The sequence below is a fragment of the Barbus barbus genome (assembly GCF_936440315.1).
Source record: "Barbus barbus genome assembly, chromosome: 1".
NCBI classification, from domain to species: Eukaryota; Metazoa; Chordata; class Actinopteri; order Cypriniformes; family Cyprinidae; genus Barbus; species Barbus barbus.
The window spans coordinates 30,926,245-30,940,492 of NC_136729.1; the positions used below are offsets into that span (position 1 = coordinate 30,926,245).

The following is a 14,248-nucleotide window of genomic DNA, read 5'->3' on the forward strand; positions in this document are numbered from 1 at the left end:
GGGACAAAATCCCCCCCAACCACCGTTTTCAGAATAATGTAAACCAATATTTATTTTTCAATGGTTGATTCATAATTTATTTTTGGTCACCGTAATCCTGTATACATGTCAAAAGTCTGGAGTCAAGAAGATCTTTTATGCGCACCAGGGCTGCTTTACATATATTTTTATACAGTAAAAACAGAAATATTGTGAAATATTACTACAATTTAAAATAACCTTTTTCCATTTTAATATATATTTTCAAATTTAATTTATTCCTGTGTTGGCAAAGCTGAATTTTCATTAGCGATTACATTCAATGTCACATGATCCTTAAGAAATCATTCTAATATGCTTTGGTGCTCAAGAAACATTTCTTATTACTGTAAATGTAAAAAAACTATTGTGCTACTTAACATTTTTGTGGAAACTGTGAATTTTTTTTTTTTTTTTTCAGGATTGTTAGATGAATCAAAAGAGCAGGAATTATTTGATATATATTTTTTGTAACAATGTAATAGTCTTTACTGTCACTTCTAATCAATTAAAATGCATCATTGCTGAATAAAAGTATTAATTGAAAATAATATTAGCACATTATTAAAAGAAATAAAATACTTTGTAATCATGTTTTCTCTTGAGAGTTGGAATTACAGGGGGGCATGGATTTATATCTAAACAAATAATGGGAGAATTGAAGGAATAGGAGTGATAAATGCTTTGATAAAAATAAAACACCCCCACCATATTTTAGAGACTTTTATGAAGGATATCTTCACAGGAAGTAGGATGAAAAATAAATAAAGAAAAGGCTGGCAGAGAGATGATTGTGCTTTGATAATTAGCTTTGTTTTGTGCCAGATACACTTCATCATTTTCACATCAGAGAGACCCATCAGGCCCCCTGACACTACTGAGATGTCAGCGCTTGATAAACGACACAGAAAATTCACAAGCATGACTGACGACAGGGCCACGTAATAGATGATATAATCTAGCAAAGTAGAGAGATGATAAATAAAAAAGGATGCAGAATGCATCTGTAATGAAAGGTCTTTGAGCACTGAAAGATCAAAGAACAGGTTCCTGGGATACGCAGGAATAATTTGATTGTTTTGTGAATAGGATGCAGTTAAAATGGAGCACACAATCACAAAAGAGAAAAGGGAAACAATTGGCTTTTCAGTTTCACTGGGGCAAACGGTCCCTCTGGGTTGGGATTGTGTTGGGCTCATGGTCTTGAACAGTAATTACACTTGAACCAGCTTGATTATCCAGAGTCAAAGCAAGCTGTCTGCTGTCAGAAAATCAGTTGTTGTCTGGTTTGAGAATGATTTAATTATAAGCTATTGCCATTTGTCTCAGTTATTTGATGTTGGCAAAACGAAACAAGCATGGATAAGAAAGTTCTAAAGTTGATCAACAGCTTGGTGTGACCATACGTGTCCACTGGCGCGAAGCTGAGCAGATATGAGAGGGCATTTTCACTTCATGCAGGCTTGCATAGGGGATTGTGGGATTGACAGCCGAGCTGAGTACGCAGTGGGAACGTCAAAAAGTTAAGAAATGTTTAACTTTATGTAAATGAGAGGCAAAAAATGCAGGATGGCATCCAGTTACTTTGAGGTAAAGGCAGTGACACCTGTCATACGCAGTTCGAAATCTGCTGATAGTATTTTTGGTGGTTTCAGACCATATACTTGCACATTACTGTATTTAATTCAGATATAAAAGGTGGTTTTTGTGCTTTCATTTTGGTTAGGTTAGCAAAAGTGTGTTAATTTGACATTATATGTACACTTTGGCAATTCAGAAACTAATGTATACATATACACACTAGCATTCAAAAGTTTGGGGCCCGTAAGTTTGCTTGTTTATTTATTTTATCAAAAATGCACAACTTTAACTGTAAAGACAGTAAGAAATCTTTCTGAGCATCAAATCAGCAAATTAGAATGATCATGTGACACTGAAGCTGCAGCTTTGACATCACAGAAATAAATTACATTTCAAATGTATTAAAAAAGGAAACTGCTATTTTAAATTCTAATAATATTTCACACTCTTTCTGTTTTTACTGTATTTTTTATCAAATAAATGCAGCCTTGGTGAGCATAAAAATCTAAAATTCAGCCTAGCCCAAACAGAGTTTTTTAAATGTCTGACAAGAGCATGACACTCAAATTTGATTTTAATTCTCTCCTCCAAGAACTTGAAGTATTTTACAGTCTAAGTAAGGAAGAGTAAGAAGATAAAAGTGGATTCATAAAACGCTCAGCGTGATGAATAAAATGGGCTGATCTCACTCATGTGTGATATAAAGATGAATCAACGGCTGGAGTGAGAAACCATATTGGAGCTTTGGTGTTGTCAGTCTTTGAGCTCTGACTACAGAGCCGGTATAACACCTTTATTCTCTTAAAGCCCAACTCTTGCTTAGCTGATTAGCTAGCACTGAAATATCATTGTCTGGATTCTCCCACATCCTCTGATAGACGTTCATTCAACCACAGGGGATTTCTTATTTCTTTTTTCCTATGCATGCTGCTGAGAGAGAGACTGTGGGTCACATTTGGCATAAAGCCAAATTACAGCAGAATTATATGACACAAAATGAAGTCTCTGCCAAAAAAAAGGTTTCACTCACCACCAAAAGTGCAAAGAGAATGACTCCACAGCTCCATACATCAGCTTTCCTGCCATCATATTTCTCCCCCTACCAGAGAGAGAGAGAGAAGTTAGAAGTGGAATGTAAGAGATCCATAATGAGAGATGCCACTGAGAGCACGTACTTACCCTTATAACCTCTGGGCAGGCATAGTGAGGGGATCTGAAAGAAAACGGCACAATATGTCATCATCATCATCCTCCTTACCCAACCTTGGCAAAAACACCCATTAGAGAGGAAACATGCAGTACACTAATTTAGTAATAACTCCTTGTATCTGGATGAGGATCTTCACACCATCTTTTCTGACAAATGACTCTATGTCTAAACACCCTATACATGCTGTTGTCAAATGATCCAATAATATAACATTAAATTGTAATGACTTTCTGCTGGAAGTGTGTAAAACAGGTTTGTAATCATCTGAATTGTGTACCGTATTTTAAAGGCATGGCACATCATCAGAAGCAGTTTATTTTTCAACACCAATTTTCTATAAATGCCTGTTTCTTCATTGCAGGTGTCATATACCATTATGTAGATTGAGTCTGTATTGATAATACATTAATTTAATGGTTTACTTCTCTGCTTTAAAAACATAACTACTGCTCACTGTAGAGAAAGCTATTATTGCTGTTTTCCAACGCCAAATTGCAAGGTTTTTATACTAAATTAAGTGGTTAATGCAACATGCCCCCGCTCAGTAATTTCAATGCTTTTGTGCCGATTTTTTACATAGCTGGTGCCTCAATCATTCTGGGTGGTAAGAAATATAAGCTTTTACTACTGAAATAATGTGATGAAAAAAGTAATATTGTTTCTGTGAATATGTCATATACGCATTTGTTTTGCACACTCATTTTTCACACATCCACTGCAACTGCAACATAATAAAAAATGGTAACACTTCACAATAAGCTTCAACTTCTTAACATTTAACATTTCATTTAAAAGCATTAAATACCATGAGCAACATTTTTTGCAGCATTCATTAATCTAGGTTAATGTTAATTAATAAATGTACTGTTTTTCAAAGTTAATGTTTATACATAACATGTAAATTGAAGGTGTCTTTCCACAACCAATTTAAGTCTCTATGCCTGCGAAATTGAGTGTAAAGAATGCCACATTAAAAGCCAGACTGAATGATGCCTGCACTGACCCACTTCAGCCTCTAGTATCAGAGTATACAGCTGTACATTCTTTTGTAAATGCATTTGCACAGCCTCTTAGTAAAGACACCTGAATGCCACTTCTGAAGCGCTTCTGTGCCACCTTTGCAGTGTAAATTTAGCATAAATTATACAACTTAAAATGTTAAAAAAGTATTACTCTATTTATAAATTAATTTATTGTTAGTTTACGATACCTAATGTATTAAGGAATATGAACTGAAAAGCATTGAAAAGTGTTACAAAAAAAAAACCTCCATATTTAGCAATAGTTTATTTGGTTTGCCCTTTAAAAACCAATCACCTGTGACAGGGCATTACGTTAATTGCTATGACCTTACAATGCTACTCCCTAGCAGTTAAATGTTTAGACGATCATACTGAGAAATTAATGTGTGCACTACAAACAGATACAGTGCTCTCCACCTCATAATGGTGCAAACTAAACCACATTAAGAGTTCCAGCACTGAGATAAAAATATTTCTGGAGAAGCCTGATTTCTGTCTGTGTGTCATGGATATCCCCTATGATAGGAACATGAGGGAGGATTGATATGGCAAATCAGGGAAGCCACAGGGGGTGATTATGCTATTGTGCAAAGTCCCTGATGGAGAGGAATTACTCATCTAGTCCAAGATGCGGTTCATGATTTTTTTGAAGATATTTTTTGTTATTCCTCAAGCGCTGTTGGTCTGACTAGAGGGAAGCTGGTTAAAGAGTCAAAAAACAGTGAAATAAACTATTTTTCTTTTGACATTAGCATGGTTTTCACTCTGAGCTAATCTGACTTTGTGCTAGTTAGCTAGTGCTGGTTATGCCTCAAAGAGCAGAAGGGGCAAAGAAAGGTTTCTTTGATGTTATTATCAAACTTGCAAGCTTAGGGGACCCAGAGTAATAGTCCAAATAGGACCAGTGGTACTTGGGAATTTTGCACTGTATTGTGGGTAATCTAGTTTCACTTGAATGAAGGTTCTGGATGGGGATCTAATTAAATTGACTGGATTTTCAAGCAGCCTTGGACGTTTTTTATGTAACCACTCGTTCACTCAAAATTACCATTGGGTTGCAAACATGGCAGAGACTTTTCAGAACTAAACCTATTTCAAAATTAGGTCAGCCCATCTGGTAAGAAAGGAATGAGCCTCAGATACAAACGAATGAATGCCTGGCACAGAGATATGACTGGGAGGCTCCGTGTTGGTCTTTCGTTCACACGTAAGGGGTCTGCCCCTTTCAAATTCAATTGGAGTCCATTAACCGTGGTAAACAGAATACATTTGTGTCAAGCGGACAGCATACGAGGAGGCTAAAGATGAATGTGTTTAATTAAAAACGGTCATATCTGTGCCTAGAGTTGGGAAGTCGCAATCAATAATTACAGCATGCCTCCATCAAAGGAAACCATCAAAGCCGTGGCACCATTTTAGTGCTGGCTAATAGGAAGCAGAAGTACACAGACTGAAGTCAAAGCTATATCTGGTCACTCAGGGCGGATTTTAATGTCTTGATTAATCCCCATCTATGATGCTCTGCTCTGTGGCACCTAGCCCTCTTGTTTTCATTGATAATGGGGCCTCTAATGGAATGCATTACACATTCACAGGGACTATGAAAGCTTGAATGAGGTCGGGCCATCATGTTCATATTTTTTACTAATAGTAGCAGTTCAGGAAGTGCTTTGGTGGCAGCAGGTCCAACCAAGTGTCTCAATGCAAGACTTAGTCCTTCAGATATAGCTATCAGTTGTTAATATGGAGCCATTTCTACAGTTATTTTCATAATGAAGCATGCAAATGGCAAGTGGTGCATTTGTGCATTGGACTATTAATGAGAGTGATTTCACTAGTTTTCAACTCACACATCTCTCAATATCATCTCAAGATGATTATATTCTTCTCAAAAGTCATTTAATGTGAAGCGACTGTCTATGCAAATCAAAACATATGCTTTGATTGGTATTTTTTCATCTGAACAAAATCAAACAATTGTATGAGCATGCACTATTTGTTTTTTACAAAATTGTACCCGATTATGAAAGTTTTTCCTTGTTTTAGGAAAAAAGGGGTTTCACTTATCCAGTATATGTGAAACCTGTTTTTCCTAAAACAAGGGAAAACTTTGTTGCAGGAAGAAGAAGCATGACTCACCCACAGCTGGTTTCTAAGAGACTGTCTCCAACCTGTAGAGAAGCCATGCCAAAGTCTGCTATCCTGATGTTATTCTTCTCATCCAGCAGCAGGTTCTCTGGCTTCAGGTCTCTGTGGCTACAAAACATGAAAAACAAAAGGCTTAAGATATAAATATCTACACATTAGCAACTTTCTTAAGTATCTCTAGGTTTTTCTAATATTTTATGGTGTAAGTGTCAATGACAAGAACAGTGAAGAAAATGATGAAGAAAAAGCCTTATCTTCCATTAGGTTTCTCTATTATTTCTCATAAAATAAATATTTTTACCAAAACTGCTTCACTGCATATTAACATTTGAAAAAAAAAGATATTTGAAAAACTGAACTTGTAGTTCACTCATAAACCTCCAATGAGCACATGTATCTACAAAGATGTTTGTGTTTATTATTATTAAATGATCCAGCTTAACTAAATTTCTTATTACTTGTTTAAGCTGCCAGTATCAGACTCAGGCCCAAATCTCTTGATCAGACATCATGGGAAACATCTTGATTCCTTGTACCACTGTGAAATCCTCTGATCTGGAGATAAAAATTCAGAGCTTTCTTTGCCAGTGTCAAGAAGCGAAGCCTCTTTCATTCTGAGCGGGTACGTAAGTGATCGAGGAACACAAGACCATTTTAGGCCCAAGAGATCAAAAAGCAGCTTGTACATTTTAAGTATCTTTCAAAGGCAGCTGATCGTGACCTGTGAGCCAATGAGCATTTACTGAAGCTTATCATTTGGGATGGTTTGGCAACAATAACTGGCCAATAATTGTTGGTGGGATAGAAACGTGACTTGAACCAGAAATACTGTCCTCCTCCTTTTGCCGCAATAACTGCACCGAAGCAACCCTAACCGTTCTGAGAACTCATCAACCATCTGCAACCATAGTAAACAACATCAGAAACAAAAACATCTGCCAGGCACCTCATTACTTGATCAAGAGATAGAAAGACAGTCAGAGAGGGATCTTGTCAATATTATCAATGCATGGTAGTCTCAAGCACCACTCTGTCGCCACAATCAGTAGATTATTAGTAGCAAGTGTAGCTTTTACACACCACACATTTCCATCAATAAAAGGCTCTGTATGTTGGAGATGATGCAAAAAATGTGACTGCTGGAATCACCAGCTATAAAAAAAACCTGGTGTCTCCTCACCCAGCGATAACTAAGTTATTGCAAAGGTTAAACAGACCAGCAATAAAGTTCTTTACTACAACGATTGATTCATCTTTCCCATGCCAAGGCAACCAAGGAGAATGAGGAGCTCTCGGTAATGGAAAGATAGCATGGGGGTCCCGGTCAATACTGGTGTGTGTTTACTGAGAGGATTTTCTGATTAGCTGCCAGCAAGAGACTGAATGGGTAAAGCAGGACTGACTGAATGATCTCTGGGTATCAGGAACTGCAAGTATTGCCAGACACAATCATAAACATCCTTTTAAAATAAACTCATCAGTTTGTTTTAAACAAAGTAACCAGGTGCTGTACAATTCAAGCCTGCAAATATGCTGTAAAAACATAACCCCCAACTCTAAAGCCATTTTGCTGCTCCGTCTCTCATTATAATGCCTGAAGTGCAAGGAAGTCTCATTATGTGATGTCTAATTATGAATGCTCTGGATGAAAAGGCATCAAAATGAAAGAGAACAGCTTCAGAAAGGAGACCCTTTGTTCTATACGGTAAACTAGTCACCAAAACATACCAGCCACCAACTCTGTCCCAATCTTATGGTTTGAGAGATCAATATAGCAAAAAACACAAGGAATAGGCATTGATTTGATTTTATCAAATTATTTGTTAAGTTTTCCACAACTTTCCTCAGTCCCCAAACACTGTAATCTTTCGCCCTTAGTAAAGTGCACATGGAATTTAGTTTGTGGAAATTGAAGTGTCCAACAGGCCTTCCATTTTGCTCACATTAGCTCGCTTTTTCTCTGGTCTTCCATCATTACGCTTTATGTAATATATGTTACATTATACATGTAATAATGTTATATAGGTATGGAGCTGTGTGAAATGGATGTCCATTATCTTCCCTGACGAAGCACAAGTTCATGGAATCAATAAACACAATCCCTCCTTGAGGAGAGCACTAGTGCCCCGCTGTGAGATTGCTGTTATAGTCTAATGTTCCTTTAAACACTTGTGCTTTAAAACTACAGTATATAACACAACAGAAAGAGTCTTAAATAGACAAGAAGAATACTTAAAACAAATACACTGACTGTACACCTGGTGCCGACAAAACACTGCAAACAGCCTATGTCTTTCCAAACAAATTTCCAGTGAACAAAAAAAGTGCAGAAACAGGAACCCTGTGAGAGAAACATGGATCTAATTCATGTCAAATTAAATACGGTGTCTACCCTGACTGTAGTCCATTTGTTGAGGTTTTAATGGCCACCAGGCTCTCTCTGTGCCTTTTTCCATCTCTATGTGTCCTACTAATTTTTATGTCCCCGGAACTGCCCATTTATCTCTGTATGCACAGTTCATCCTTTGCCAACCAATAACTATTGCCATAAAAAAGCTGCTAATCTTGGAACAGAAGTTAAAAACCAAACTGCTGTTTGGAGTTCATCACAACCTGCACAGGCTACTCATTAAATGCAACCCAAATATGTACTCCAGACTGCACTGCTGACCTCTATGTCTGTCTTTTATTCTAAAATGGAGCAGCAAGGTTACATTTATGCACGCAATCATCAAATCAGCTCTCACATATTCAACAGAGAAAAACAGCACTCACACTGCTAATGCAAGTCGTCAGTAGCATTCCTCATAAAATGCTCCAAAAAGATATCAATCTTCCCATCCAGACACTGGCAACTGTTTACATAAACATAGAATCCCCAGGTGATGTTCAGGCCCAGTTATGTAGACATGAGTTAACTCGGCTCAGCTTTTTCTTCTTCCTGTCTAACGACCTTGTGTACCTGACAGCACTTGTATCTTGTAAAAGACTGGAGAATTTGACAGGCTTGATTCAGACTTTAGTCTTTCTGCCTGTCCTCACAGTGGGGCCAAAAAGCCGTAATTTTATTCCTGTGAATACAGTGATAGCAGTAGGCCATCAACAGAGCATATTATCTGTGTGTAGGTTTCAAACCCCAGAGAGGAAAATGGCTGCCAACGAGCAGAGGAGAGAACAAGTGATGCCTCCCTGCTATGCTGTTTATTCAGTGCTTTCCATCACCTATCGAGAAAGGCCTTCAAACCATCCATCAGCTAGTTGAGCTGTGCTGGAAGCATGCGGCATTCTTCATTAGGCTGTGTGCCTGCTGAAACGCATGGTAAACAGATGCAAATATTGTGCTAATGGCTGCCCCTTCAGTGCATTAGTATATTAGCATATGAAGAGGATATGGTCGTGAGAATTCAAACAGAAACATTATTAGCACTAGCGATAGCTCTTAAAATTGTGAAAAGTTGAAGTGAACTTCTTTTAAATGAATGTACATTTAGGACTACAGTGGAAAACACAGGCTGCCCTCCAATTGTCTAGTTTGTCACTGTTCTGATGTATAATTTATGAAGTTCTGTAGAGTAATACTATGTTAGTCGGATGGGTTCAAACTTGCTGAAAAGGGATCATTTTAATTTACATAATTTGTAAGTAAAATTTGAGAATCCAACACAAAGTTGTATCACAAAATTACATTTTGATATGGGAACTCATTAGGGATTTATATATAACAAACTATATGAAAACAATAGGAAATTCTACAAATTGACCACATTAAGTATACATTATTTCAGATTTTCAAAGAATTTTCAGTATCAATTGTGAAATGTTAACTTGTTATCGCCACATCATGTCCTGGTAAAAAAAATTAGAACAGTTAAGCAAAACACTTTAAAAATACAATTCACGAGTTCGCACTAACATATATGATTGAGCAATTAGTAAGCATATTTGGCGTGCTGTCCAGAGGGAAGCTCTGAACCCAGAGAACTCCCTCCCCCCAATGCCAAGAATGTGATGAAATTAGATTGAGAGTGAGGAGTTGGGGTGGAGGCGGCATGCTGGAAAACTGTCGTGGAAGAGAGGTAAGTTGGCTGTATATGTATATACATATTGTGCTTGTTAAGGTGATTAGCTGACGAGCTCCACCTGGGCCAGACTGATTGATTATATGATCGTGCTCCTCCCGAAACATGTTCATAAAACATCATACGATGTATGTTGTTTCAAATAATATGTCATTTCAAAGGGTCTAAAAGTTCATAAAAAATGGTTATCAAAACATCAATGATAAAAAAAAAAAAAAATGGTCCAACTTTTGTCTACCTCTTTTTTTTTTTTTCAATGAAATAAGTCTTATTCTGCCTTGATCCATTAGCAAGGGAAGTTCAAACATGAATGATCTGCTTTTTTCATTAACAAAACTGAACTGAATTCTTTTTAAATACCTCTGTAAAATGCCCCCATTATTCGTGTTTTTTTCATTACTACACTACGCTTCATAATAACTGCATCATTTGTATAATTGTTTTGATCATGAGAAACTACGCAGCAGTGAAGATGAAGGATTTGTTTCTCAGTATTTCAACTTAAAACTGGTTAAAAATTTTGGGAACTGTACATGAAGGCAAAAACCTTCATTATTTTCTGTTGTACGGTTAACTGAAACCCTCTCGGCTGAATAGTCAGAAAAGACAGCGAGAAAGCATATAGAGAAAATTTTAGCACATTTTTCATTTATATCTCGAAAATGTGGAGAGAAAGGCTTGAGGATACACTCTGTGATAAAAACGGTACTTTTCTGCAGTTGCACTGGAGGGGAGCCATCAATCTTTGACCCAGAAAGTGTGTGTGAGTGTGTGGCTTGAAACTTGTGCAAATGTGCAAAATAGTAATATCTCAATATAGTGCTATTACGTATTCACAACAATGCTTCATAATGACTGAAAAATGCCTCACTTGAGGTGGCTTTCACCATAAATAATAAATGAGACAACAGCAGTACAACACGCCGGACAACAACAGCTGATGGCTATCCAGTACATGATGTATGAAAATAGACGGCAACAAACCAACACATTTGACTTTCTTGAACTAAACTAATGAGTGTGCCAAGCTTTAAATGCTAAAAATTAAGGATTTTGATCCAGAACTCTTACCATATAGAGTGACTGTGACAGAAGTCCAGCGCTGAGATGATCTGTCTGAAGAACTTCCTGGCCTCTTTGGGTGTTAACCTGCCCTTCTTTACCAGGTAGTCAAAGAGCTCTCCACCTGACACATGCTCTAGAACCAAATATCTGTGGATGAAAAGCAGTGGAAGTAAGAAACCCTGACAAACTGCAGCTTTGAAACTCCCAAGACAGATCTATTATCATGCCAATCGTTTTTTTGAAAGAAGTCTCTTATGCTCACCAAAGCTGCATTTATCTGATCAAAAATATAGTGAAAACAGTAATATAGCATCACACGCATGTGCCGTGTAGTCTCATGAATGCACATCGAAGACTGACAGGTTAGAGAAGAAATTGTTGAATGAGGTCATTATTTTATTTTCCTTTTTGCACAAAAAGCTTTCTCGTAGCCTCATAAAATTACGGTTGAACCACTGATGTCACTACCTTTCTGAGCCCTGAATGTGTCAGTTGCATTGCTGTCTATGCAGGGTCAGAAAGCTCTCGGATTTCATCAAAAATATCTTAAATTGTGTTACAAAGATGAATGAAGGTCTTACAGGTTTAGAACGACATGAGGGTGAGTAATTAATCACAGAATTGTAATTTTTTGGGTGAACTATCCCTTTAAATTACAACTTGTACTAACAATATAACAATTTAAATAATCTATTAAACATCATAATGTTTAAAATTCCCAAAACGTTCGGTTCACATCATGGTATAAATGGAAAATGAATAAACAAATACACCCCACATTTTCAATGTAGTATCAGACTGTTGGACCCCACTGCATTTGAGTGAATGTGTAAATGTGTGCGAAATGTCTTCCTGTGATCGGCCTGTCTGATGAGCAAACACATTTATGTCATACTCATGCATTCATGTATTCATGAGATACACGCAGACTCCCATTCACACGCAGTCACATTTAAACACACACGCAAACACACACTCTGACACACCAGACGTCTGATTTATTAGTCGATTAAAGGATTTTCTCATGCGATTACCTGTCAGCGTTATTTAAATTAAGGATGGATTCGTACTTTATTTGTGTGTGTAAAAATGTTCATAGACAAATACTTTACGAGCATGCGGCCCATACATCTGTGTCATCTGAATATTAAGAAAACAAATTCCTCAGCTACATCCATGGTGGCTCCTTTATCAATTATTGAAAACTACATTAAGCCCAGCCACTGGAGCGTGCGCACATATCCAGGGATATCAGCGCGTCTGCTCTTCTGTATAGAGTTTACCAGCCACTCATACACACTCAGATTAAACTTTGCAAGATGCATGGATAAACAAAAATGGTGTATACTCACAAATATTTCTTATTTTCATAGACATCGTGCAACTTCAAAACATGAGGGTGTTCTATGAGCTTCAGAATAGCTATTTCTCTTTCCACCTGTAAAGACAAAGAGAGAAAAAATGATTAGAATTGTTTCAGTTTTACATTCAGTAACATAAGGTCAGAGTAAAACACAAGGAGACAATGACATTAACAGCCTCTGGTTAGTCTGTGCTAGCAGAATGATGTTGTACCATATTATCTTGCCTAGCCATGCCTAATTAGCAATCCCAACACTTTCATTAAGTGGTTAACCCATTAATCACTTTTTGGCAAGTAGAAAATAAACAGAAGACAGTGGATGGCGGAAACGCACTAGTGCAAGTGCCTGACCTCATAACAAGATGCCTTTGATGAAGAGTTCAGATGAATTATAAGTGGACAGGACTCCAATTGCATTAGTCTTTGGAAAGGGATACAGTAGCATGATATGGTAATCCATCATCACAGCTGTCATGAAGTGTCCCACATTAGATATTGAGAGGTGGTAATTAGCGAACATACAGTGCTTCAACGATGTGTTGACGTGTAGTTGTGTTGTTTTAGGGAGTGTACACTCCTGCTGCTGCCGCGGGAAAATCCATCTCTTGTTGCTTTGGGGGAGCACCAGAAATAATTAGACTTCATTATCGGTGGGAATATGGGAACGGCTAATAAGGATAATCCCACACTAATTAAAGTTGCATTGCTGAAGTAGACGCTGCATGAAGTCTCCCATCATGCACCTGCTCGGAGACTAACCTTGTACAGTGTCCAAGTGAGCCACAATCCTATTAGACCCAATCACCTTTCATTTGTACAGCCAATCAATACTCTATGGAGCAAAAACAATTATAGAAGCAGAGGTGTTATAAACTGAAGGGCAATGTTTTGGTCAGGACTGATGGATGCAAACATCAGAATTTGTCCATTTGTATTTTGTAGCACTGAATATGCAGCTTTTATATACTATTGTACATTTTAACCAAATTGAAGGAGGTTCCATGTATGATGGACAATTGTTTGGTACTTTTCTTTCACAATGTGAAATTTATTAATAACATAAAATAAAACTTTTATTTTAGCATCACTGACATACTAAAGAAAATGAAAATGTTTCCTTGGCAACTAGCTGAAATAAAATAGTTATTTTTAAATATTTTATTTCAATTAACATTTATTTTATTTCAAGTATATATTAATTTAGTTCTTATTTGCATACATACTAGTTTTATTTAATATAATAACCCTAATTCGAGTCCAGGTGGGATCGGCTCCAGCCTTCCCACAACCCTACACAGGACAAGCGGTTTGGAGAATGGATGGTTGGATGTAATATAAATAGTATGTTTTGTAGAGAAGAAATCCATACACAGGCACAGTTTGTTTCTCTGCTAAACTAATTTCAAGACTTGAGGGCGAAATGTAAGATCATGACAAACATAAACTATCAAGTGACTCCAGACTTTTGACTGGTGGGATACATTAACACCATCAAAAACATCCAATACGATTACAGATGGAGTTAGACTCAGATCTAAGAGCAGAAGCACAAACACACACAGGACTTTCTTTGGGCTCAATCACCCTGTTCCATACAAACACTATCTCTCCAAGCATGTGGCTGCAGCCTTTCTTCCCCACATCTCTTATGTCACTCCAAAACCAGAACACGGCCGACCCAAGTAAAGAGAGAGAGAGAGACAGAGAGATGTCAATTTATCACCATCAAAGTCCCAGTTCTTCAAAGGTCTATCACCTGGAC

At 37.3% G+C, this 14,248-nt stretch overlaps 1 protein-coding gene across 1 annotated transcript in view; it reads right to left on the reverse strand.

Annotated features, from left to right (window-relative positions):
• The window catches only part of LOC306844565 (serine/threonine-protein kinase BRSK2-like), a 139,473-nt gene that overhangs the window by 26,577 nt on the left and 98,648 nt on the right, over window positions 1-14,248 (reverse strand). Inside the window, exons 3-7 of the mRNA XM_079376792.1 lie at window positions 12,476-12,561; window positions 11,130-11,270; window positions 5,971-6,087; window positions 2,779-2,812; window positions 2,630-2,698 (exon numbers count right to left, since the gene is read on the reverse strand). Of these exons, the coding sequence (XP_079232918.1) occupies window positions 2,630-2,698; window positions 2,779-2,812; window positions 5,971-6,087; window positions 11,130-11,270; window positions 12,476-12,561 (447 nt within the window). The remainder of the gene's footprint in view (window positions 1-2,629; window positions 2,699-2,778; window positions 2,813-5,970; window positions 6,088-11,129; window positions 11,271-12,475; window positions 12,562-14,248) is intronic.